The sequence below is a fragment of the Diadema antillarum genome, unplaced genomic scaffold (genome assembly GCF_040938485.1).
Source record: "Diadema antillarum isolate AM-2024a unplaced genomic scaffold, OU_Dant_1.0 seq00002530_RagTag, whole genome shotgun sequence".
In the NCBI taxonomy this organism is placed as follows: Eukaryota; Metazoa; Echinodermata; class Echinoidea; order Diadematoida; family Diadematidae; genus Diadema; species Diadema antillarum.
Window position 1 is genome coordinate 5,535 of NW_027273133.1, and position 26,524 is coordinate 32,058.

General features: G+C 38.8%; 1 protein-coding gene across 1 annotated transcript; it reads left to right on the plus strand.

Moving 5' to 3' along the window:
• The first annotated feature begins 4,921 nt into the window (after window positions 1-4,921).
• On the plus strand, window positions 4,922-19,540 carry LOC139714923 (lysosomal-trafficking regulator-like). The gene is made up of 16 exons (XM_071626570.1): window positions 4,922-5,259; window positions 5,810-5,939; window positions 6,468-6,620; window positions 7,415-7,726; window positions 8,258-8,420; window positions 8,953-9,093; window positions 9,862-10,079; window positions 10,730-10,969; window positions 11,667-11,856; window positions 12,547-12,683; window positions 13,784-13,882; window positions 14,517-14,659; window positions 15,353-15,459; window positions 18,035-18,191; window positions 18,698-18,766; window positions 19,330-19,540. The coding sequence occupies exons 1-16, from the start codon at window positions 4,922-4,924 to the stop codon at window positions 19,538-19,540; spliced, it is 2,808 nt and encodes a 935-aa protein (XP_071482671.1).
• The last annotated feature ends 6,984 nt before the right edge of the window (window positions 19,541-26,524 follow it).

Sequence of the window (26,524 nt, forward strand, 5' to 3'; positions counted from 1 at the left end):
TTGATTTTTTACCTATATTGTACATTTTGCTACAAAATGCTACTCCTTCACCATTTCTAACCCGATTTCGATTCCGTTTGCTTTATATGATAGCACTACATGGGAGCTTTGAAACCTCTACACAGAATTTCAGTTGTGACCTTTGACCTTGACCTTTGACCTATATTGTACATTTTGCTACAAAATGCTACTCCTTCGCCATTTCTAACCCGATTTCGATTCCGTTTGCTTTATGTGATGGCACTAGGTGAGGGCTTCAAACTTGTACACAAAATTTTGACCTTTGCCTTCTTTGACCTTTGACCTTGATTTTTGACCTATATTGTACATTGGCTACAAAATGCTACTCCTTCACCATTTCTAACCCGATTTCGATTCTGTTTGCTTTATGTGATGGCACTAGGTGAGGGCTTCAAAACTTCTACACAGAATTTTGACCTTTGACTTCTTTGACCTTTGACCTTGATTTTTTACCTACATTGCACATTTTGCTACAAAATGCTGCTTCCGGCGGGGACATATATTACGCACCGCGTAATTTCTACTTTTCCTTGTTTTTGCTGCTGTTGCTGTGGTTGTTGTTATTGTGGTTGTCATTGTGGTATGGTTGTTTGTTGTTTGTTATTGCGTGGTGGTAAATTGTTGTTGTTTGTTGTTGTTGTTGTTGTTGTTGTTGTTGTTGTTGTTGTTGTTGTTGTTGTTGCAGAACCTTGTTCTTGTAGTGTGAAAGGGAAGTTGACCAAGCAACTCAATGCATGTGAAGGCTCTCATATCAGCAGCAGAGAGAATAAGTGGATTATCTCACTATCACCATTGTAAGCACTTATTGTTAGGCAGCCTTAGTCACCCATGGCCAGAGCAGCATCAGGAATAGTGACAATTCAGAGCTTGTACCATTGAATGTGAGAGGATTTGACCAAGAAACAGAAACATGCATGTAGGTGATTACATTAGCAAACAATACCTGCCTGGAGATTTATCACTAGGCATAATTAAAAGAAAGATACCACATCCGAGGTAACAAAAGTGCATTTACGATTGAGTTTCCTATCAATTATCGATTATCAAGGAGACACCTGTTTCTTTACAGCATTGGCTTTGGTTGAAAAAGCAACAACAACAATAATCAAACCTGCCAAAAGGTACTACATAACATATGCTGAAATATACCAACACGGATATGGGCATGTGGGACCGTGTATGTTAATTCAACATCATGTAGTCTCGAAAATTAGTACCTCTCTAGATTGACTTTTGAATTCTTGATTTGTTTGTGAGTGCAGACAAAGACTTTGGTGTATTTTTCATGCAATGCATTACTCCAAACCATTTGCCTAAGAATTTTAAAAAACTGATTCTGTAAAACATATTTTCACAGCATGATATTTTGGAGCCAATGGCCTTTTTTGCATCATGAAATTTTCGCGAGTTGCCTCTAACATTCAGTGCATATAGTGTAGACAAGAACTTTCTCGTGCATTTTAATTTCGCGAATCTTGGCTCTCGCGAAATTAAGATGCACGCGAACATTCCTCGTTTTACCGTAATTGAGGCAGTGTGAAGCAAAACTTCAAACACACATCAAAGACTAAGAAGTTTATGTTCACCGTTTCATTTGTCATCCCTGTCTAGGACCTGGTCTTGTCCCAGAACAATCTTGCAGTGGCCAGGTCCTCGTGGCACAAACAGCAGTGGGACAAGGCAGCCCGCCTCAACCAGAGGATGGATGAAATTGCCCAGGACATTGGCAACTGGGCCAAGGAGGTCACTCAGGTGAGGGGTCAAGGGTCATGCCCACAAGGGTCACATCCACATCTTCTTACCAGGGTCTGCCTTAAAAGCAAATATTGACATATTGGAACATAGTACTTGAATATACTTGTATGTCAATCACAGATGACAAAAAAAGAAAAAAGAGAAAAACATGCAAAAGCCCAAAACAAGAATGGAGGAATACATGAAGTGTGCCTGCTTGTACGAGATCGATACGAGAATGTACGAGAATGATAAATCACTCGGACTCGGGTTTCTACGGGAGTGTCGTAATTTAATCTTGTCTTCTTTCGTCGCAACTCACTCCAATCCATTTCATTCTGTGAAAACTGTAACAGAGAATGATATAAACAAAGGCATATACAATCTAATTAATACCTGTGTTAACATACTGGCATAAATGAATGGCTCATTTCATGTGTATGCATAGAAAGATAAGGCGCTGTTTGTACCAATAAATGCATCTTATAAATTAACACTCAGTATCTGACTCTTTACTTGTGTGTCTTGTTCGCATTTATCTGACTCGAACCTCAACTCTATCTATATCGTTTCCATAGTAAACCTTTGCTTTCTCTCAGAAAACTCTATCATTATCAGTGACACCGATATTAATGAATGAATGGGAATTTCTTGTCCCGATTTAACTCATATCAGTATGACTTGAATGAGCCCTTTAAACTGTCGCAATCCTTTACGTCCTTTGTTTGAACAAGTTTCTTATTAATATTCATATGGTAATCCTTTATACTAAATCATGCATCTTTCACTCGAGATACCAATAAGTCAATATTACTTGTCTCTTTTTACATAGATGAATATTCATGATTTAGGAATCAGAGTTGCCAAGTAAGGGTAGCACCAAATGTTTCAGCATTGGCAGCTGAAAATGTTATAAAAATAAAATAAACCTATAACAGCACCATAAATTGCCTTTGAAGACCAGAACTTCATTACGGCCTTCATAATTCTTCTCAAGTTTAGTTAGAATAATTTCAGTGCTGTTTTACTTGGCAGCCTTGACATGTACAATCTAAACAAATATCTGTATGTGACTTTGGCTTGACCTTGAGCCTGATTCATTTGACATTCAACTTTCACACATACACAAACGTGTTCTCCAATTGAAGAAGAAACTTTCAACTATCTAGGTTTTACCAACCAAAACTGCAAGTGCTGTTGCATAATCGTGTTCTTACACTCAACCTAAATTTCTGTAATGTACAATGTACATAAGCGTACTTCGGTCAAGCGAAGCACACACGCATACTGCGGTACACATTCTGTCACTGACTACGGTAACATTGCACAAATGATAGCCAAATTTATACATCTTTAGAAACATAATTTCAACAAATGCTTTAGAAAGGAGTAAATTACTGACCTCCGTGCCTATATTTATCGGTTTGGAGTTACCAGGATTCAGGATTCTCAAGATAATCCTGGATTTTCTCGTTGCAAACAGGGCGAGTCGTTCATTGCGACATCACAAATTTCAGTCTCCGTAGATGGCGCTGTGAATTATGCGTATCTCGTAATTTGCGAGATAATTAAGTTGATCAAACTTTACGTGAAGTCATAAAGATGTTCTGTTTAATTCATTTCCCAATATTCTCAACATCAGCTTTAATGTTGAATATTGTTCATTTGGCTGATGTACAAAATCTGCATTGTAGAAAGTAGAACCTTTGTATTACTGGACTGTGACAAAGAAAATGGAAAAATCTGTAGAATGTTAATAAAATTGGTCAGATTTCGAGAGAGTTATGCACTTTAAAAATCATTTACTTAGCTTTGGATATGAGAAATGTTTTTACAGCACTGCTTGTGATATGAACTGGAAATATATTAGTTGATTTCACCTTTGCTTGAAAGAAATCTTCTTTATGACTCTGCGCAATTCACATCAGTGATATTGTTTATACAGTCCAGCGAAAAAAAAGAACATGATTTTTCAAGGTAATTAATTTTCTTTCAACATTGTTCGAATCTGCGGGATTTATCTTACAAAGTCTGTAATATGTTCACAGGAATACCGAATAAACCTTTGAATGGGCTCTTTACAATAATATGTGGCTATATCTGCATCTAACCCAAGTTTGCTGACCACAGAATTCAAATAAGTTTTCCTGAGAGTTGGCTACGTAGATTTGGACTAACAAAGAGAGCCAATCCATTTTTGCATCAGGAATATACTTAAGAGCTTTAATAGTGGCATTGTAACATAACATTTCAGACCTTGTAGAGTTAGTTTTTTGGTGAGTAATTTCAGCATAAGTTCAATGTGCTCTCTCACAGATGGTGGCCAGCTACCAAAATAATGTGAGGAGGGAATTCCTGAAGCACATCAAGCACTGCATGTCTTCAGCGCTGGATGTCCGCACGGCCTGGCAGGACCTGATAGAGCAGCTGACCCATGAGAGGTAAGGTCATGTGACTACTTGACCCGACCAATCAACCAATCAGATCCACAAACAGACTGTGTCAAAGGAGTTTACCTCAAGAGGCAGTCATATACATGTAGATAGTAATATGAACGGCTTCTACATCTGCTTAACCTTTTGTGTGCCCAGAGCCCTGCTGTTTATAAAGATGCAAATAAAGCATGAGTCAGAAAATAAGATATAAGTCAGGTATTAGCCAATCGGAATTGATTATTCAGAGACTTCTGTTTGATTTTTCTGACTTATGTTTGATCTCATCTTTTATGCAACAGGGCCAAGGCACTTAGTATGAATTTGCCAAGCTATTTCATCAGCATTCAGTAGTCTGTCCAAGCTTCACCTAGTTGTAAAGTTAGCAAGTCCACACAGGTGTAATAGTATGCCTCAATAAAACAGGAAGGCCATGATGACAATCATGATAGGGGCTAGGGGGCTTAGGTAATCTCTATTCATTTACCATTAGATTACAGACATCTGTGCCAATCAGCCAAGAAAGCACAGTAAGAGTTCATAATGGTTTCCAGTCTTGCTATAGCTTGAGAGAAACCAGCCTAAAAGAATGTTACTCTCCCAAAATTTAACTTTCAACTCCTGTGCTCTTGCCTTTCATTCTGTCACTCAAAACGTTGCTACACTACTGTGGTGTTGATTCAATGGCATAAACTCTGCATCAGATATCAATACAACATCCTAGTAACAGTCGGATGTTATTTTTCACCAAAATTGAAAGCAGCGAAAACAAAAGAAACCAAAGCAAACGAACACAAATTTTTTGTGATCCTTCCACACCCAGGGCTGTTTGGCTGGACCCTGAGACCTACCCCACCAGCTGGAAGCTAGACTCCACGGAGGGACCAGGGAGGGTCAGAAAGAGACTCAAGCGATGCCATCTCCTCATCCCGGAGAAGTTCTTCCTCCCGAAGGAGAAGTCTCGCCACGCCAAGCCCTGCACCAGACCCCTGGGGTACCTCCTCGGCAACAACTCTCAGTCACAGAGCTCCTCTGAGCTCAAGAAGAGACTCCAGAAGAATGAGGAGATCAAGTGAGACACCTGTTTCTATTCTCTGTGACCTACTGCTATTTGAGCAGCAGAAGGGCATAACTTATTTGATTTATTCAGATGTTCATGCCTTTTTGATGATAGATAAAGTAGATTAATAGAATTAAGAGGATCCATGTGATACAAGAGACGAAACCATTTATGAGTCTAATCATTCCTATTCTGTGATACAGTGGACTCACGTTATAACGAAGTCCTTGGAACCGGCAATTTTCTTTCATTTTATCGAAATTTCATTATAACCAAACAAATAAACAATGAAACACTTAGAGTGGATAATGTAGCAGCCTAAATTTTTGTTTTGTTGTAACTGCAATTCGTTTTAACCATGTTCGTTATAACGGGGGTGCACTGTATCATTTTTTTAAAAGAAGTTAGAAAGTATGAAGTGGCGCAGGGGTTGAAAAAGGAGTATAGTATGCCAACAAGTCTTGTGTTTGCAGAAAGTGAGTGCTTCACCTCAAGTTGACGTGTCAAAGGTTAATGGTAGGAAGTTTAATTTATGCAAATTATCTTCCTTGCCATCACACAGACATTCAACAAACTGCAAGTATGTCACACCAGCCAAGGAGACTATTGGAGAGCTGTTGCTGGGAAAGTACAGCATGTTTTTTGTGGGTGAGAAGCCAGTGAGAAGCTCTGCTAGTTCACGTAATGCCAAGGTACGTTGAGATCGGTCTTATTTCTTTTTCACTTCAGTATTACTTCAGTTAAATTTAGTGCAGATATTACCTTTTGCAGCATATGTTGACGCAATATGTTTGTAGCCTCATTAGGCAACTTGCACAAATGTAACCTTGTGCCAGCTTTTAACTACAGCACTTAAGGGACATCTTTAAGAAGACAAACAATACCTGGGTTGAATGCAGTGTAGTAAGGACACAGGTATTTGTTAATGTGATGATTTTCATTATCAAGATCTTATCCATCTAGTCAAAACTTTAAAATGACATCCTTTTTATCTCGTAGACAAAACTCCACAATAATTCTATTCTAGAGTATTTCAAAAAAGTTAAAGCAAAGAAAAAGAGGGAAAAAATCATAACTTGTATGTAAAGTATCACTCTTGACTGATCTTTTTTTCTTTCATATGACAGTGACTCTTTGTTACGTTTGTTCAGCTCTCTTCACTGCTAGCTTCCATGTTCCTTCATGCTGATCTCATGTATTCAATGATTTTGATCTTGTAGGAGATGCCAAGTGAGACTGATGTTGTCACAATCGGCTGGATTTATGACGAGGTGAAGGAGCTTCATCGGAGATGGAACCAGCTGAGAGATGATGCCTTGGAGATATTCCTCACCAATGGCAAAACTTTGCTTCTTAGCTTCAACTCTTCAGAGGTAGAGTGATGGTTTTGTCCTTCCACCGTCTTGTAATGGGTTATCTCCTCCTTCTTCTCCTCCTCCTCCTCCTCCTCCTCCTCCCCCTACCCCTCCCCCTCCCCCTCCCTCTCCTCCTCCTTCTACTTGTTTTGTATCTGCCTCTTTCAAGTGTGACGATTCTGAAGATTTTTGCAGATTAAGTATGTGTGTGTGTGTGTATGTTTATGGGGTTGGACATGTGCAAGGGCTGTGGTAATGGGTGTAAGTAAAAATACTGCCGTCATTTTATGACCCCCCCCCCCCCCAGAAATGTATAGTGACAATAAATTTTTACTCACATCAGTTTCGTTGTCTTTATACTACTTCCCAAAATAATTTCTCTTGTTGCCCAAATTAGCCATGGTATACTGATGTATGGTTGATATAGAGGGGGATATGCTGATGTATGGTTGATTTAAAGGGGAAATCCACCCTGGAAATTTGTAGCCTGTGTGAATAGAAGCAGAAACAATTATAGAGAAACAGGACAGTGAAAGTCTGAGCAAATTCTGATGAAAACTAAGAAAGTTAACAATTTTTGGAGCAGTGATCATTTCACACAAACTATTTTTCAGGGTGATCTTCCCCCTTAATAAGTTAAGACTAAGTAAAAGTAACAAACATCAAAAACTTTTAAACTTTCATCCTTTATAATGAGTGATGAAAAGTTGCAATATTATGATCTACATGTAAAATTGAAAAAGTACAAAGTAATTACTCTTAGCTATTATTAATATGAGTGATCTGTAACGTCATGTTTGCCCTATGTTCAGGAGCGTGACCAAGTCTACGGCCTGATCCACTCCCGCGACCTGCCAAATCTCATCGAGGTGGACAGCGTCTTGGCAGTCACCCAGGCGTGGCGGCTGGGCCAGATGACCAACTTTGACTACTTGACCCAGCTCAACAAGCTGGCGGGTCGCTCCTTCAATGACCTCATGCAGTACCCCGTCTTCCCCTTCATCCTGAGCAACTACAAAGATGAGAAGCTTGATCTGACGTCGCCATCATCGTATCGAGACCTCAACAAGCCTGTGGCAGTGCAGAACAAGAAGAAGGAGGATCGCTACAGGGAAAATTTCTTGGTAGGCACTTTCATGGGGAATTTGATGCACTAGAAAAACTGTCCCTATTACTTCGTGTGATTTCAAAGCCTAGTTTATGAGTCAGTCAGTTGTGATGGGTCTCTGCAGTGATTCAAATTTGTGGCACAACATGTTTTCAGATTACAACCATATTTTTGTTTGCAAGCACCTATTTGCAAGATCTGAAACAACTTGAAAATAGAATGCTATTTTCATTGTGTTTTACAATTTATGGAAACATGTTTGTGTTTAGGAACTTAGTCTTTTCTTTTTGAAATAGTGAATTGAAGGTTGAGGAGAGTGCAAAAATTAGTCAGGCACCCTCTGAGATAGAAGTGATCTGTTCTGGTATTGATATGGCATCCATTCAGCGAAAATGTATTTGAGAAAATGAATAAATGTTATCAAGCACAAATAATTGTGAAACCAACTTTTTATGTCAAGACCCGAGGGTACCATAAGTTTATCGTCACTCCCAGTGCATGGTGTGTTGAGATGTTCTCTGATATTCCTTGATTCCCACTCCTCTAGGCTTTGAAGGAGGAGCATGAAAAGAACCGGCAGGCTGGAGAAGAGTCCAGCACTCTGGTCATCGGCCCCTACCACTATGGCTCACACTACTCAAACAGCGGCACTGTCCTGCAGTACCTGGTCAGACTGCCTCCCTTCACCCGCATGTTCCTGGACTACCAAGGTAGGCTGGCCTTCTTGGTGAACAGGGTCTGCCACGGATAACTAAGATTTAACAGAAGGCCGTTCAAAGTACTTCATGTAACTGGAACTATGTATGAATTTATACCTTGGAAGTATCATGTGGGTAGGTTTTAGATGAAAGCTGCCTCATAAATTTCATGTTTTCCTCTGGAAATACGTTCTACTCATAAATAGATTGTGAATGAATTAGCGATCACATTCATGATCACAGAATATTGAGGGTGAGTAGAATACTTAGAGAGTCCATGCCTGATTTTTCTGGATTTACTTCAGTATAGGAGAAGGCAATAAGATCATACATGCAGAGAATAGCACTCTATTAGAAAATATTTACACAGATTGTTTCTGGTAACTGTTTGTGCCAAATGTTAATAGATTTATTCACAGGTTTTTGTGATGTCATAGTAGAAGGGTGTAGCAGAAAATGTGTTCAACATTTTCAAATATGAAAGCAGCAACTGTGAATTTTTTTAAGCATGCTAATTTTCATTTTCCTTGTCTTTCTCTTGCAGATAATCATTTTGATCTGCCCGACAGGACGTTCCACTCGGTGGAGACGTCTTGGTTCCTGTCTTCCTTCCAGTCAGCTACTGATGTCAAGGAGTTAATCCCAGAGTTCTTCTTCCTGCCAGAATTCCTCAGGAATGGTGAAGGTAACCAATCTCAATTAGTCATAGGAAAAGAATAACAACTTCAAGAAAAAATAAATAAAAAGCAAACAAAAATGATGTGTAGATGTTCCTTCCTTGTGGAAATTTCATTTATATGTGTCATTTTCTTTGTCTGATTTGATTTGATTTGTATGTGCCATTTTCTTTGTCTTTGTATGTTTGCATCTTTAATCTCTCTTTGGTGTTGCAGTAGCAGTGGAAGTCAACAAATAATTCCATCTGATTAGGCACCAAACCATTTTGATACAGATTACACCTTGGATAGAATTTGAAATAACAGCCTTGCATTCAGATGAATCATTTTCATACAATGTATAGACACGTAAAATATTTATTATTTGTAAATAGTCTCGCGGATTTTGGAATCTTTCTCATGTTTTAATGTGAGTGATGATGTCATTTGAAGTGAATCAATGATTGAAGGTAATGAGACATACCTTACTGTCTGTTGGAACAGGGGTGCATGACTGATATGAATTAGGTATTTAATGAGATGCATGGAAAGTTCTTTACATTGTGCCTGGCACTTCTGCGCCTGAAATCTAGGTTGTCCTCTCGTGCACAGTCTTGATGACTTATGTTGGGTTCAGAGTCACTCTTTGCATCGTGAAATTTGATCTGATATACGAGGCAATACTCTTTTTAAAGGGCATTTTGTGATATCTGCATGTAGAGTCATATACAGCTTTGTTATCGAATCCCAAAGTGGTATCACACAATTTCTAAGTATCTTATATCTATTTCCACCAGGCTACGACTTTGGGGTGCGTCAGTCAGGGGAGAAGGTCAATGACGTCACCCTCCCGCCTTGGGCCCGGGGCGATGCCCGCCTCTTCATCCTCATCCAGAGACAGGCCCTGGAGTCAGCCTTCGTCTCCCAGCACCTTCACAGCTGGGTGGACCTGGTGTTTGGGTTTAAGCAGCAGGGGCAGGCTGCTGAGGAGGCCATCAATGTCTTTCACCCTGCAGTGAGTGGTCCTTGTTCCATTACCCATGACGAGTTGAGGATGAAGGATGCTTAGAATTCAGAAAGAGCTGGATCGGTTTAGACCAGCAGTGTTTTACTCAAATTCTTGCTTCGTGCATGAAGTCATTGACAGCAAGTATTAGAAAACGGATGATGACTTGTGTGTATATTACTTTAACCTTTTCAGATTTAATCCCCTTTTCTTCTCCATTATTCTTTGGTCTCCCCACCCCCCCCCCCCCCCATTATTATCATTTTGCTTCATATTCCCAAGTTAGAGTTGCTGCATAGCATCTTTTTAATTCGGAATATATTAGACCAATCAATGAGAAAACCCATATAGGATATTAAAGTCAAGTGAGAAATGTGAGAATTAAGTGGGTTTTTATAATTTGTTCAGGTCATGTGCTATGTTTTCTCTAAGAAGCTGCAAACCGTGAATGTATTAATTGGATATTCTCTCTATGTGCTGTGGTACAATCCTGTAGCTGAAATTGCTTGATAAATTGATAATTTTTGTAGTGCCTGACTGATATAATAAAGTGAAATTGTAGCAGACTTCCACAGTTCAGAGTGCAGGATGTTCCATTTAGCCATGCATTTGTCATTTTATGCTTATAGATCTCTTCTACATCTCTTCTCTTCCTCCAGACATACTTTGGACTGGACACTCGGACCATCAAGGACCCGACCAAGCAGCGAGCTGTTGAGACCATGATCAAGACGTACGGTCAGACCCCCAAGCAGCTCTTCACCAGCCCCCACCCCCAGCGGTCCGAGTCCGACCCCATGATAGTGGACTCGGCCGGCCTGGGCAGCGTGGCATTCCTGGCCCAGCTGACGGGGAAATCTACCTTCCTTCGCTCACAGGCTGACAGGAGTGCCTTCAGGGTTAGTAGAACGGTCTGGTTTACAGGATGATCATCTCGCCATGTATGTTGCTGCTGCTCTGATGTTGTAGTTATAATGATTACAGTATATATATATATATATATATATATATAGCGAAAACTTCCGTTCCTTGTTTCAAAATATATATATATATATATATATATATATATATATATATATATATACATGTATTTTTTTTTTAAAACTAGTTAAGCACCTAAAGGTGGTAGAAATGCACTATCTGTTGGACAATTTTGCTGTTTGTAACAAAATCTCCTGTGATACATGTATGCTTCAGTTGTATATGAGCAGAATTTTGTGAGCAGAGTATGATAACAAAAAAGTTTATATTTATTCATTTTTTTTTTTTTTGCTTTGCACTCATCTATCGACTGTCAATCACAACAGCCCCTTTTATGGATGAATAACATTTGGTGTATTGTAAAACTCCCTGTTTACCATACAATCTGAGGAAATTTTCACAGATCACATTTTCCAAAGTGTCTGCGGTGAAACATCTCTCATCATAAGGTGTGTATTCAGTGCTAACTGTACAATATAAAACAGGTGATACAAGTGTTGTTGCATCACATACTTCACTCTAAACATTTCCAAGGGGCAAAGATGAGAGATACAGGTTTTACTAGGTAGTCAGTATAACTTCCTGTATGCCATTCCCTCTTTCTCTCACCACCAGGACCCCTTGTCCCACGTGAAGGGGATGAGATGGGGGGACTACCTGGGTTCCCCAGGGGCCAGTGAACCTATGGTCAAGTGGCAGCAGGCCTTCATGACCCCGCCCACTCAGCTCATCCCTCTACCCACAGGCAATGTCTGTGGGGTGGCCAAGAACCAGTGTCTACTTGTCATGTACAGCAAGGAAAGAGGTGAGCAGATCTCATCACTAGATGGCGCTCTTCACTTATCTGCTTGGTGCACAAAAAACCATGTTTGAATAATTCATTCCTAAACCTACATCAAACCTTGTCGCTTCAAACTTTGTGATATTGGGAGGTATCTCCGACTCGTCATATTTATATGAATTCATAACACTAACATGTCAAGATGAACATGTAGATATGTCGTGTTGAGGTGAATAAGAGAACTGCATGCTAAATTGCAAATATATTTTTCAGATAACATGTCAACCACCGATGAATGTAAATAGATCTTAAATGATTTCAGTCAGGAATTGTTTACCAATCAGTCATATTAGGTGCGGTCAGACTGGCAAAAGATCGAGAAGTTAAAGATCAAGATCTTTAAGATCTCGAAATTTTGCCAGTGTGACCGCAAACTTCCCGCGAAACTTCCCGATATGTGTTGCGGGGGGTGCCTCCGAAGCGCAAAGCCATTGTCATGTACAGATGTGCATTGTTACGTCACAATCAGTAGCCATCGGACGGTGCACTCTTTCTTGCGCGCGTACCAATGGCCCAAACTTCGCGATCTTAAACTTCTCGATCTTTTGCCAGTCTGACCGCGCCTATTGTGTGTGAAAGTGTAAATGTTCCCATGAGCATGCCGTATTGATGCACACTTTTAAATGTTTTGTCAATGAATTTGTCCACCAACAGGTGTGAGCAGTATGTATGCAGTGGACATCAAGTGGTCAGGCTTTTTGACCTGGGGTCACCTGGACGGCATCTTGAGACTCAAGCACAAGGCCAAGACGCCTCCTGTCAACTTTCTGCAGTCGGACACTAATGACAAGGTCAGCAAAGTTTGTTTGTTTTGTCAAGGAAAGATGTCATCAGTGTGGAATCATTCCTGAGTTTCATCGCGCTGTTAGATCTATGTGAATTCTTGTGTTGGTTGTGAAAAGTACATATTGTGCAGTGGTCTGTACAAATTCATTTCTGTTACACATTTCCCAGGATATTAATCGAGGTTAAATTATTTAGTAAGCACCTTAGATATTTTGAGCATGATAATCACACCTTCCTATCAAACTGTTGTACTATATTCATGATTTGTTGTGTGTACCTTTGTCACTGAAAATGTGCCTTAGAAGGATTCAGTATACCCTATACGCCATATTTTAAGCAAGTCTAATTTTTTGCAAATCGGGACTTCTCAACAATTTTGCGAGTGGTTAAGTTTGCAGTTGTGAAGTACAATTCTGAATGGAGAAATGTATGTGTGGACGTCACATTCATGTCGCACCAGAGTAACTATACACAGCCCAGTCGCTGTAAAAACGCGACAGGGCTGTACCAGGTTGGTGCACAACAACAAAGCGAACACAAAGCAAACATGTCGATCGCGTTGAGTTTCGATACTTTACTTCATTTTTGTCACCTCAAACTCATTAAAGACAATCTTCATTAATTAGACTTCATGTCTATGTTATCGATATTGACATACACAATTCACAACTTTCCGAAAAAGGAGATTATACGCAGCGTGTGCGAATGGTACATCGTCTTTCACTGACAGCCATTTTGAATAATCGGGAGTTCACGCAATCGGAGCTGCACTTTTAGCATGGTCGACAACGTGACCTTTAGGGGTTAGCAGTATGCTAGAAACCAATTTTTAAAACTATCTGCAGTTTTGATGACAGGATTTTTGGAAATAGAAATAGTATAAAACTAGTATTACCAGTAATGACAACAACATTCCAGAGCAGGTGTCTGTTGTCTTGAAAGTGACAGTAACTCATGAGTACTGGCATCATGTTGTTATGGAAACAGATGAAGATAGTAATGTGATGATGCTGGCTGGCTGAGATATTTTCAATAAGAGGTGAACTCTAACAATCAAATGTACTTACAAAACTTGTTTGAATCTGTTTATGATGGTATGTTCTAGATCACAACGTGTAGTTCTGTGTCCGACTGTCGTTTGATGTTCACTGGCATGGCGTCTGGGATCATCATTGCTTACCCAATCAAGTACAACCCAAACAAGGTGAGACACTAAACACACTCTGTCAATTAAATAAAGAGAACATATATATACTACCTCATGATTTCTTTTGAACCACTATTTCTTTGTGATGAATCATGTACATCAAATAGCAATTGATGGTTGCTTAACTGATTATGAAGGGGCCTAAAATATGCTTGCAATGTTAACGATGTTGCTCCCCTTTCTGCAAAGTTGCAAGGTTTAAAACCTTGCTTTTCGTTAACATGAAGTGACATATCAAAAACTGTTAGTATTATATTGTTCCAGTTGGGTGCGGTCGAACCAAAGCCTGTAGGTGAAAAGTTTTGATAAATGTATGAGTTCAACTTGATTTCATTTTTTATTTTGAATAAAGTGATACATTTTTTTGTTAGCTGTTGACTGGCCATCAACAGTATGCTTGTACCATATCTTGTCTTTATCCTGTATAACATTTTGCTAGGTAGCCTTGCTTTGATCATTTGCAGTGCTACAGGAGTGGAATAACACTACAATCATGTTGTTTGAAACATTTCAGTGCACTTATTTTATTGACGTTAGGTGAAACAAGTTGCCTTTTGATTATTCTTCTTTCATTGACCAAAGAGCAGGACTTTAGTGAATCATTTTGTTTGTTTGTTTGTTCACTACACAGCAAAGCAACATCGAAGTGACGAAACCGATGGTGCGCCTGGTAGGTCACACAGGACCAGTGACATGTCTCTGTGTGTGTCGGCCGTACAGCATTCTAGTCAGCGCCAGCGAGGACGGTACCTGTATCATCTGGGACTTGAACAGGTTAACTAAAATAACTTTCTCTTTCTTCGTCCATGTACTTTTGTTCTATCCACTCATGATTTTTTTTTCCTTTCATTCTTTTAGAGGGTTCTAGGACAATTACCCCCTGGACAATTACCCTAGACCCTTCTCCTGAACCTAAAACTAGTCCTGATAGGCTTTTAAAGTGCAATTCATCACTCACAGAGGATGTCGGACTGAGGAAGCCACAGAGGTTTTATGTCAAACATAAGATTTAAAAGCTATGGATTGATAAAGTTTTAGATGTTTTTACAAAATGTTGTGAGTGAATTAAAATCATGGTAGATTAGATGATGATAGGACGACCTCTTCAGTCTTTCGTGGACAAACACACAAATTCTCTCTAAATTTCCTTTTAAAACATGACATCTAAAAGAAATAAAAAATGTGTCTTCTTGGCATCCAATTTTAGATTAGTGGTAATAACCAACCACTGATGACCCTTAGATGAAGGGGTTGTAGTGTGATGAAAACAAACATAATTTTTGTAATATCTTTTCATAGACGAGCGGGAATAAAAAGAGTGAAAGATAGAACAGGTTAACACCTGCTTTGTTAGCGACTACATGTAGTTTTCTTGTTCGGATGTTTCTGATAAACAGAGCGTCTCAATTGTGTGATATGTTGGATGATCTGAAATGCATGCTGGGGATGATTCTCTTCATGACACAGATTGAGGTACGTGAGGTCCCTGAGAGATGAAACCCATCGAGGGGGTAGCGTCAACGCCGTGGCCATCAGTGATGTGTCAGGAGACATAGCTACTATATCAGACATAGGTGAGTGTTATTTCAGTGTCAGAATCAAGATGATAAAAAAGATTAAACAACATCCTTCATTTTTCCCCGAATGCAATTTTAATTTCTCAAGATTGATCTTTAGACTGAATCGCCGTAAGAGTCTCCTTTCCTCATTCTTCTTTTGATAGTCAAATATTCTGATTTTTCAGTAAATGAGGACACATTTATTGTGAGAGCAAGGTGGGGCCACTATCCCTTACAAGTCTTTGTCAAGATTGGGGATTATCGAGATGCTGGACAATCATTGTGGTGATTGCAGTGTCCATCGTGGTCTCAAAAGGCATCACACAACACTCATCTCTGATGGCACTGCTTGTACTTTCTTTTGTGTTTCTACCGAGTACGCCTCACTCGTACAATTTCATACCCTGTCTGCACCGAGATTGGAGGATACTTTAGATACAGATTAATAGTCTTTAGTGCCACATCCCCCAGTTTCATAGTATCTTTTGCCTATTTTGGAAGACATTTTGACGACATAAGTATTTTTTGAGAGACCAAGCATATCAATAAGTAAAAAAAAAATATAATTGATTGCCTTGAGGGAGCTATTTAAGGCATTGTATGTTGGTAAGTATATAAAGTTATGCCCTCACTCTGGGCATGCACCAGTCACATAATTCTGCCATGAAATACTGTAGTGACAGTGGAAATAATCATGAATAGATTATCCTGTAGATTTCACCACAAGATGCACCTTTCAGGACTGTAACTATATTTGTCACATGGCACCAGCATTACTAAGTCAGGTGTTCTTTATTTACTTATCTTAACATTTTACCAGCACATTTTACAATGCTTTTAAAGAGATGTTTCATGTCAGTGTGTGCCTAGGTAGAGACTGTCTGTTAGACTGTTACACTGTTTGAATAGCACCATGTGTGTTATGCTAATGAGAATTTTACTGAAAGGTATATGTGCCTTTTGTGCACAAATAGAGATCGTTCCTCACTCTGTGCCAGCATGTCATGACCTCCGTGTTTTCTTTTCACATAATTTAACAAAATATTCCAAGTCTTCCGTATCCATTTATCCCCAAACCAGATCATGACTTTTCATCACACCGTACTATTTCATTCACATGTTTGTTCTTTGCACATGATTCTACATATTGTTTCCTAGATACTGTTTGTGACACTATCCCACTAATTCATTAGCACTCCCTTGTTTGTTTGTTTGTTTGTTTTTCTTTTTAACTGATGATTTATCCATAAGTTTCACACCTGTCCATGATTACATAAAGAATGTTGGTCACTCTGTTACACCTCTCAATTAAGTGTTTTGCTTTAAAATGCTCATGAAAATTCCATGAACATCTTTCCTGTTTTTGTGTGCTTTAGTAGACACTGTGTATTACACTGCTACACAATTTATAAAGCACCCACTGTTTTAACACAGGAAACTTTCAATATTTTTGTTCTGCTGATACAGAAACTGTTTGTCCACCTACACAAGTACATGTATTTCACTAACTCCCTCTGTTTAGTGCTCATGCCAAAGTTCTGTGTTTCTTTGCTCACAGAGAACTAGTAACAGGAATGAATGTTGCCCTTGTGCAGTTGTCTGGTTTTGAGGCTGGCTATTTCAAGCATGATTCACAAAGAATATGATTTCTATGTTTTGAGTTCATAAATGGAATTCATTAAATGTTGATTGATTGATATATTTCTTTTGCTCATACAGAGTTTTTATTTTGTTTCTCCCCCATATTTCCTTCCCTTTGTCCACGCAACATAACTAATGCACTTATATATGTATTCTTGTGAATCACATGTTCTGCTTGGTGATGGGGTGTTCTTGATACATGGTTTGTGAACACTCACAATTGGTGCACATGTGTCGTGCGTAAATGGTGGCATACACTTTGGTCTCATCTTCATGGCTTTATGTTGCACATTCATCTTAATTGTACTTTTTAATAACCGTGACCAACATCTGCGTACAATGCACCGCATGTAACTCTTATGGACGTATCTTCTGAACTCTCACATGAACATCCCATCAAATGTACCCACCTCTCCGGTGCCCCTTTCACCCCGCCTGATGTATCCTAACCATTGCCCCACCCCATCCAATGGACCCATCTGACCGGTACCCCACCTAATAACCCTTCCAATTGGTGCCCAACCCCACTTAATGGTCCATCTATGTGGTACCCCACCCCACCTGATTACTTGCCTACTGGTACTCCACCCCACCTGATAACCTATCCAACTGGTATCCCACCCCACCTAATGACCCATCCCCATCCAACTGGTACCCCATCCCTCCTAATAACCGATCCAATTGGTGCCTCATCTCACCTCATGGACCCATCTAATTGGTGCCCCACCCATTCCACATTGCACCCACCCAACTATTCTCACCCTCCTCTACCCACTGTACCGACAACACCAAACGGCCCCACCTAATTATTGTGTCACCCCACGCCACCTGCCATACTTACCTAAACTGCTGCCCCACCCTGCCCACTGGACCCACCCTGCTGGTGTCCCTCCCTCTCCTATACCTTGGTTGACACCAGTCTCTGCTGATGTCTCTATGTCCCTGACAGCGGCGGGTGTCAGCGAGCTAACCCTGTGGAGTGTCAATGCCGAGCTGATTGGCCGCGTCTTCTGCCATAGCAGGATGACCTGTGTTACCTTCTCCACGGCACCGGAAGGCGTGGCCATTAATGCCATCGCTGTGGGATGCAACGATGGCACTGTCAGGTATGCTACAAATTGTTCTATCAGTTTCTTTGTCTCATTCTGTTTTCTTCCTTCTCCTTTTCTTTCTTCCACCTCATTTTCTTTCTTCCTTTTACAACTGCCCAACAAACTATATCCGACTTTTTCCCTTTGTCTGTTTGTCTGTCTGTCTGTCTCTCTCTTTGTCACAACACACATACACACATATGTCTTATAGAATTCCACTTTCTCTTTTATTCAATGCACATGTCAAGATTCATTAGCTGATTTTCTTAGATTGGATTGCTTCTGGGAAAGCAAATTCTTGATAGAAGTTTAGTGAAACATACCGGTTATCACATGGATTCGAATCAACCAAATCATTGACAATTTAAACAAAATCTGACTAGAAACAAAAATCTTCAGACCAAAAACTCATTTACCATTTACCAACTGCCTTTGATGCAAGTGACAATCTATGTAGATAGAGTGTTCAGCAGGTGTGCGAGTGCATTTTGTTAAAGTGAAAATGTTCTGCTTATTTCCAGGATGTGGAGTACACTTGATTTGAGTCCCATCAGGAACATCTCGCCAGAGATGCATCGGCCAATCACCAGGTAAGGATGTAAAGCTGGGTGCCAGTAAATATGTCATGTTCTGTCACTCGATGTATTTATCAATGACATTCTTTATACTGCAGAGACAAGTAGGGTGTGATGTAGACTTGTTTGATACTGTAACACATACTTGTAGTGATATAAATCACTGTTGTTGCTCTAGAAATAACGTGAGGCATGTATTGTGTGAAAGTATGGCATGTTACCAAGATAACAGCACACAGACTGCTGATTGCTTGTGGTTGGAATTATTAAGTTATATTTTCTTCACAGTGTGACCTTTTTTCTCAAATCACCAAAGTTGTCTGAACATTTTAATTGTGACATTCAAGCGACACATGCAGTTCTTAATTTATTCTGATGAAATTTGAATAGTATTACATTCACTTGTGGGATTCAGAATGCTCACTGGTATTTTTTAGCTTCACAACTTTGTATAATTTGTATGTGGTCTCATCAATGTCAGCCTTCAAACTTATTATCTTGAAATGACAGTTGAAAGCACAAAGTTTTACATTGTTTGTTTGTGCCATGTGCTTTGTGTCTTCCCATCATCCCTTTAGTGTGACCTTCAGCCATGACTCCCACTTCCTGTTCACCTGTGACGAGGACGGCCTGGTGATAGCCTGGGGCAAGAGAGACTCCAACAAGCGGGTCCCGCGCTTTGAGGCTTTCCTGAACGCTCCCAGACAGGGGGGCGGGAGAGACCTCGAGAGCAGCGGGCTGTTGCCCAGACACAGCGAGGAGGGGAGGGGGAGGACGGGGTGGAGATGAGACTAGATGCATTTGGTGATGCACCGAAGGATGAGTCAAAGACAACAAAGACGTAGACAATTCGTGATCCATCACGTCGTAGAGCGCCCCCTAATTCTCTCTGCCAAATGTTGTGCTATTGGTCTGCCCTGCAGTGTCACGTTCTTCTATGGAAGAAGTCATCATGCAGTAGCCTCAATGAACATTGTTCTTTGATGAATACATTTGTGTAAGGACAAGCATCTCTCTCACATGAGGCAAACTAACCACGAGACAAATGTTTGTGCCACGACAAAACTAGTCATTGTTTGCAAATATTAAAATAAGCTAGTGTTTACCATGTAACACTGGGAGATTTATACCACAGCAGTGGTACTACTATCTCTATCGGTAGATACTCTTCTCTCAATCAAGCAGAAACTTCTCATCACTGATTGAAATAGCACACCATCTGCTCTGCTTGTAGAAGTTGGATTGTTTTTGTGTTGCACACATGACTAGTTTTACAAAGGTGCACTCAGTTGCCCTGCAGTGTGGGGGAAATCACAACAGCACAGTCCGAGTACCAAGCAACATGGGCTGAACTATGCAGTGCATTGTGGGGAAGAGTCTTTAGATTAAATCCAGTGGTATAACCATAGCATCAGATCAGTTCACTTGCACCATGTTGTCAAGTTTTTCATGCAAGGAAGTGATGAAATATTATCGAGTTGGTTTGCATTTTCAACTCATTATTAGGCAGCGGAAGGTATAAATTCATGAGGACTGCACTGAGATTAAAATAGTATCCACTCATAGAATTTAATGGAAATATAGAATATGAGCTTCAAAAATAATACAGGGAAATGAAGCCAGTGGTTGTTGGAATATTTTTTCATTTTCTAAGCAGTTTAGTGAATACCCTATGTTGAATACAGAGCATGGATTTCTGTACTGCAGTTTGACAAGATTTGGCACTGTGACAAGATATTATGCCAATTGCAATACAATGTCTTAGAAGTTCATGGGCTAAGTAAGACAGACAACAACATTATACCAGTTTCGTTTGTTTTGGGGTTTTTTTTGCAAGTCTGTTGTTTTATGTTTAAAGGTCAGTTGTGTAAAACAGTCATTTTACTTTTTTTCGTAGAATTTTGAGATTAATCCCAGTTTTAATATGTTGTAACTTGTTACAAATGATGTGACAGAGGTCTTCAGCATTTACTGAAGCCTCTGAACCAACGTTTAGACAATATAAACATTATATCATCAACATATTACAGAGAAATATCATATCACTTTACTGGTGGCAGATATCTAGAAGTGAATATTCCCCCACATGCATGACAAGCTGTAACTTGAGTCCCATGCTTTCAGTGCGCAGGCTGACCAAGGACAAGACATGGCGAAAAGTCTCACCCCTGAACATTCCTGCGATAAATAGTTGACCCCCCTCATTGGACCGTACCGTACAGTGCATTGCCAGTGATTGTCTAATCATTGTCCTGTAATGCACACGAAGACTGTTGCTCAAAGAGTGTCCGAATGAACGTGATTAATACATGTTACTGAATGTGTTTTCTACCTGTTGCATCTATGCGCTCTCATTTCGTGTGTTGAGTTAATATTGTTAGAATCAGAGCTGTCTGTGTCGGTTGAACATGTCATGAAATAGCTTGATCGACTCTGAAATAAGAGAATTTTTTTCTGCTTGTGATTATCTCAGAGTGACTGTTATTGTATAGATAGATATTTCTATTCTTACACTTCATCGTGTAGAGATGTATTTTCTTTACATATCTCTTGTTATTTATATGCATCCAAGGATTGCTGCAGTACTTTACTTGATTAGGAATAAATTCAGTCAGGTTTGTTGAGTCCAAGGTTGAAAAGTTGTACAAACACTGACAGCTTGGCAAAATTTGTCTGTTTTTGGATTACGATTAGAGCAAGACAAAAGCAAAAACCCTTGCACAAGTTCATTCCTGTGTAGACATATTGATATTATATATTAAATATAATTATGTATGCAATGACAAGCTATGGCTAGATGAATGCTTGCTGTTAATGGCATGCTCAAGTGTGCATATGAGAGTGTATGTATGTATGAATGTTTGTATGTGTGTATATGTGTATATGTATGCATGTACATATAAATAAAGTTTTCAGAATATGACAAAATTATTTTTCTAACACTCAAAGATAGTATATCTGCCAAACAGCCTGTAAATAAATACCCCAAGCCATCTGTTTTGCTTGTGAATAAGTTCTATATCAAAACCAATGGGTACGATGCGTTCTTGCATATTTTTTTTTTTCAGTGGGCATTTGTCAATAAAAATATGTCAAGTTTGACACAAGTGGTTTCTTTTGTTGGTAGAAGTTCATGCTTTGACTGTGCATCAATGACAGTTTACTGTATACGCCATATGTTTCGCGAGTCTAAATTTTCGTGAATCGGTACTTCCCGACAATTTCGCGAGTGGTTAAATTCACAATTGTGGAGTCCTATACTGAATGGAGATATGTATACGCGTACGTCACATTCATATCGGCATTAGAGTCAATATTTTCGCGTGTCTTCAATTTTGCGAGTAGCAACTGACTTGCGAAATTCGCAAAAATAAAAACCTCGCGAAATATTCGGCGTATACAGTATTAGGAGCTAAATGTGAAAGAAGCCAGTATAAATCTTTATTTTGATGCTGCCACTGCCAGGCTAAATGTCATTGAGATTTCAAGACCGCAAAATTCTTCACATTTTCAGTGTCTGATATTCATTCCATCATTTTACATCAGTGGATGTGTATTGCAGGTTAGTATCTTGTACATTGTTATACCCCCGCCAAACGAAGTTTGAAGGGGGTATATAGGAATCATTTTGGTAGGACAAATCTTAGATTTTTTTTTTTTTTTTTTAATACATGTACAATATTTTGCAACTAATTATATTTTGCAATACTTGTTCTACATTTCATCAAAAACCATGTGTGCAAAAATGAGCATTGCAGCTAATATGAAATAATAAACGTAATGCACAGACCAAATATGTATTTTTGTTTATATTTTGCCTCTATGACTGTCAAATGGTAAAGGAAGGAGGATTAAACCAGGGAGGTGCTATACCTCCCTGATTAAACCTTTGCTTTGTGTTACACTCTGTTTACGGGCACGGATGTATGATGTAATAGTTTTTATATATGGCATGATATTAGTTTTTCATGATCAGCCTGTAGTAAGCTTTCAAGCCATTATTACATCCAGACAGGCTTACATGGACATAGACATTACCTGAAATGTCTACATTCGAGACATCATGGAGTCAACATTATTATATCTATAATACTGTTATATTGTTTTGCCTGTGCAATATTTTAGCTGTGTATTTGCTTTTTACGCCTTTGTGACAGAGACTATGTACCAGAATTGTGTAATTCACTGCCCAGTGACGTGTAATGGAGACAATGAATTATACGTTTATGTCTGTACTATGTATGTTTATGGTTATGTACATCCATCGTGTTTGGCATTATTCTACAATGTTGTTAAATCCAAGGGAAACCCCAGAATAATACTTTGGGCTTATGGAGGGACATCTAGACAAAACAAAATGTTTAATTCATCTAAAACTCATGAATTCCTTTTGGGACAAATCATGCACATCAATGTGCTCAATTAATCCAGTGATCTAAATTGCTTAACTTAGGGACTCAAAATGAAATCTGTTGAATGTACTAAATGGGCATTTTTCCCCTTCAGGCATATTGAACAACAGGGATCTTGCTCAACAGACATTTACTCAGTGAAAACATGTCCACAATTATTCTTTGAACATTATTGTTATTTTTTGCTTAATTAGTGTTCTCTTGTGCTGAGCAATGCAGTGCAATTTTTATTTTGTAATTGACTGTAATGTTGTTCAGGACAAAAATACCCACAGTGTTACTCTATATCAGTTATGCAATAAGTTGTAAGTGTGTTTCTGCCAACGTTAACATTAATCCCTTTGGTGGCATTAATGTTACATTTTTCATGTTTTGTTTTGTTTTGTTTTTTTATGGAGGGGCGAGACTTACAGGCCTTCCATAACAAGACTCACCTTAAAAAGCTAGGAACTTACACCCATCTCTACCAAATTTTAAATAAAAATTAGAAGATATCAATGAGTACCACGGGTAATTCTCTTTTTTTTTTTAAATCCCCAAGCATCGTGTTTTAGAAGAGTTTATGACTTTTGAGAACATCATTGTAGAACATCATTGTAGAACATCATTTGAGGACGGTTTGATTTTGCTACAACACGTATTTCCCATAGACGCTTGCCCGAATATACTCGGGAGTAGTCCTCAACGGGTTAATACACAGCAGTGACTTTTATTCACAATTTTCCTGTAGTCACTCAAACTGGTTCTTACCTACATTTGTATCTCTAAAGCTTGGGAAGCTATCGGTTTGAACTGATCATCAAAATGTTAATGTCATTTTGATGATCTGAACACCTGTGGGACCCATTTGGCGAAAATTGATGACCTACGGTCATAGCAGAGAGTGTGTGGAGTAAGGAGGAAACATAACATGACCATACTCAATCCAAACTGAATCAATTACATGTACTACATGTACTCATGCATAGGGTTTTCAAAATGCAGACTGGCGAAAGTACAACCAGATAACCCATACTGCAAGAGTGCAGTTTCAACCGACTGTATTGTTAAGTAAACCCCCATGACAAGCATGGTGCATTTCTAAACATGTTTTGTTATGTATTTGTGCCTGTATTTTTTTTTTTAAAGATCAGAATAAATTCACAAGTACTAAACAACTCTCTATCCTCCTTGTTTGTCTTACGAATCATGCTTTAGGAGAGAGATATATCAAATGGTGCTACACGTGTATTCCATTAAAACACTGAAGTCCTATGGAGTGTAACATTGATGTCTGTAGTTGATACATGCATACGAAAGTAAGGCAGTTTTATTGGTCACAAAGTTGTTTCCATTGATACGTATTTAACATATGCTATCTCATATCTCTGATTGACCACTTGAAGACCATGGTATTTTAGCTAGTGGTATTAGAAATGTTGATGTAATAATTTGATGCACTTTACAGATCTCGTTCACGAGAGTATGATGGAGCTGCCAAGTACAACTGTAGTATGTTTTTTCATTCATCAAAAATGTCCTAACAATCTATAGAAAAAAAAATCATTTCTGAAAATGATTTGGCATGCATAATATGTGCAATTTTTAAATCGTGGTATGATAAACCCACAGCCAACTATGTCAGGATATTGGATCAACTTGGTCGATTTCCTGATACAGTGGAAGATATGCCAGAAAGGAAGCAGAACACTTTCAGGATTTTTTGTCCTTTCTTTTTTGCTCTGGCTGTAGGATACTACTGTAAAACCAGAAATGTTCTCCAATTTTGCAAGGAGCCAAGATTTGTAAAATTAAAATGCTTGCAAAAGTTCTTGCCTATGCACTTTCTAATAAGCATTGCATGCCAGTAGCAACTGCTGAAAATTTCATGCCGTGAAAAAAAGCCGTCAGCTCCAATTCTTAGAAAATTTCCTGATATGAATACTTCTTGTTTTACACTACTATTCTAGACATTTCAGAGTCCTGCAGATATGCCTATGTAAATGGTCTTTAAGCAAGGAAAAAAGGGGAAAAAAATTAATTTGCTTCTTATCAGGGTTATGCTGTCTTCTGCAACATAGCTAGACATATGTTTATCTTTCAGTACATATGATTTGTTTCTACCGTACAGGAAGACTGTGAAGGAAAGTGGCATGTATTATAATCCTTTACAAATTCACATATTTTTGTATTCCTTGAAAATATGTGCTGTCCAAGAGTGTATCTATTTGTAAGCGCTTATAATTAAAGGGGCATTCCAGACGATTTGTATAATTTCACATCATGTAATACACAAATCGAAAACTCTGTGTATAGATTTGTAGAATTTATTGTGGTTCTTCAGCAGAGAAACAATACTTTGAAAAACCTTAAACAAATTACACTGAACAAGGATGATGACATAGAGGATCACATATTTCAGAAATGTAGCAGTGTAATTCCATTACAATAACGCTTGCTTGCGAGTTCACCTGTGTATAATCTATGCATGCCTTCTTCTTTTGTTCTGCTTCCTTGAGCCCCAACTCATGCATTCTTATGGTGACTCTGCCATGTCATCATCCTTGTTCATTGCAATTTGTTCTAACTTTTGAAAATATTCTTATTCTTCATCCCAATTATCATAAATTCTGAAACTCTGTCCTCAGTATTACTAATTTATAGTTGTTTAAATGTAAAAATCTGAAAATCATGCGGAGGTCTCCTTTAAAGAACCCTACACACTGATCAGGGACCCAACAAAATTTTGTGTGTACAAATTGTACTTACAATTACATTGCACAACAACACAAATGGAGAAAGAGCATTGAATACAGTGTTTCACAGAAGTTTATTGAATTTTTCATACAAATCAATAGAAACAAATGTGTTACTAGAATAACCAGAACACACATTCAAAGATTGACTAATACTCTATGAGCAGAGTTATTGATTTAGGAGATACCATTAATCCTTGGTTTTCTTAACGCTCATGAGAAGATTACCTATGCCGTGAAATCCCTTTTAAAATAAACAAGAAAGTGAGGGGGGGGGGGGGGAGTAAAAAAAATTTACCTGGTATATTTGACAGCTGACAATGCGCAGTACATACAGTACTTGATATCAATATTATATTCTCATGACACACTGTACTCATAGCTTTGCATACTGGCCAGAAATTACCTGGAGAATGACACCTATTACTGCAACACATGAAATTTTGTGAATCTACTATTTTCATAGCAGCTTTTTTTCCCCAGAGAGACACAGCATGCAGAATGATCAGTACATTCATGACGCACATTGCTTACAAACTGATAGCTATTTAGAATTCACATGTTCTATGTCATCGTTGCGGGTGACAAGACCTTTTTTACCGCAAATTTGGTAAAAATCACTTGTT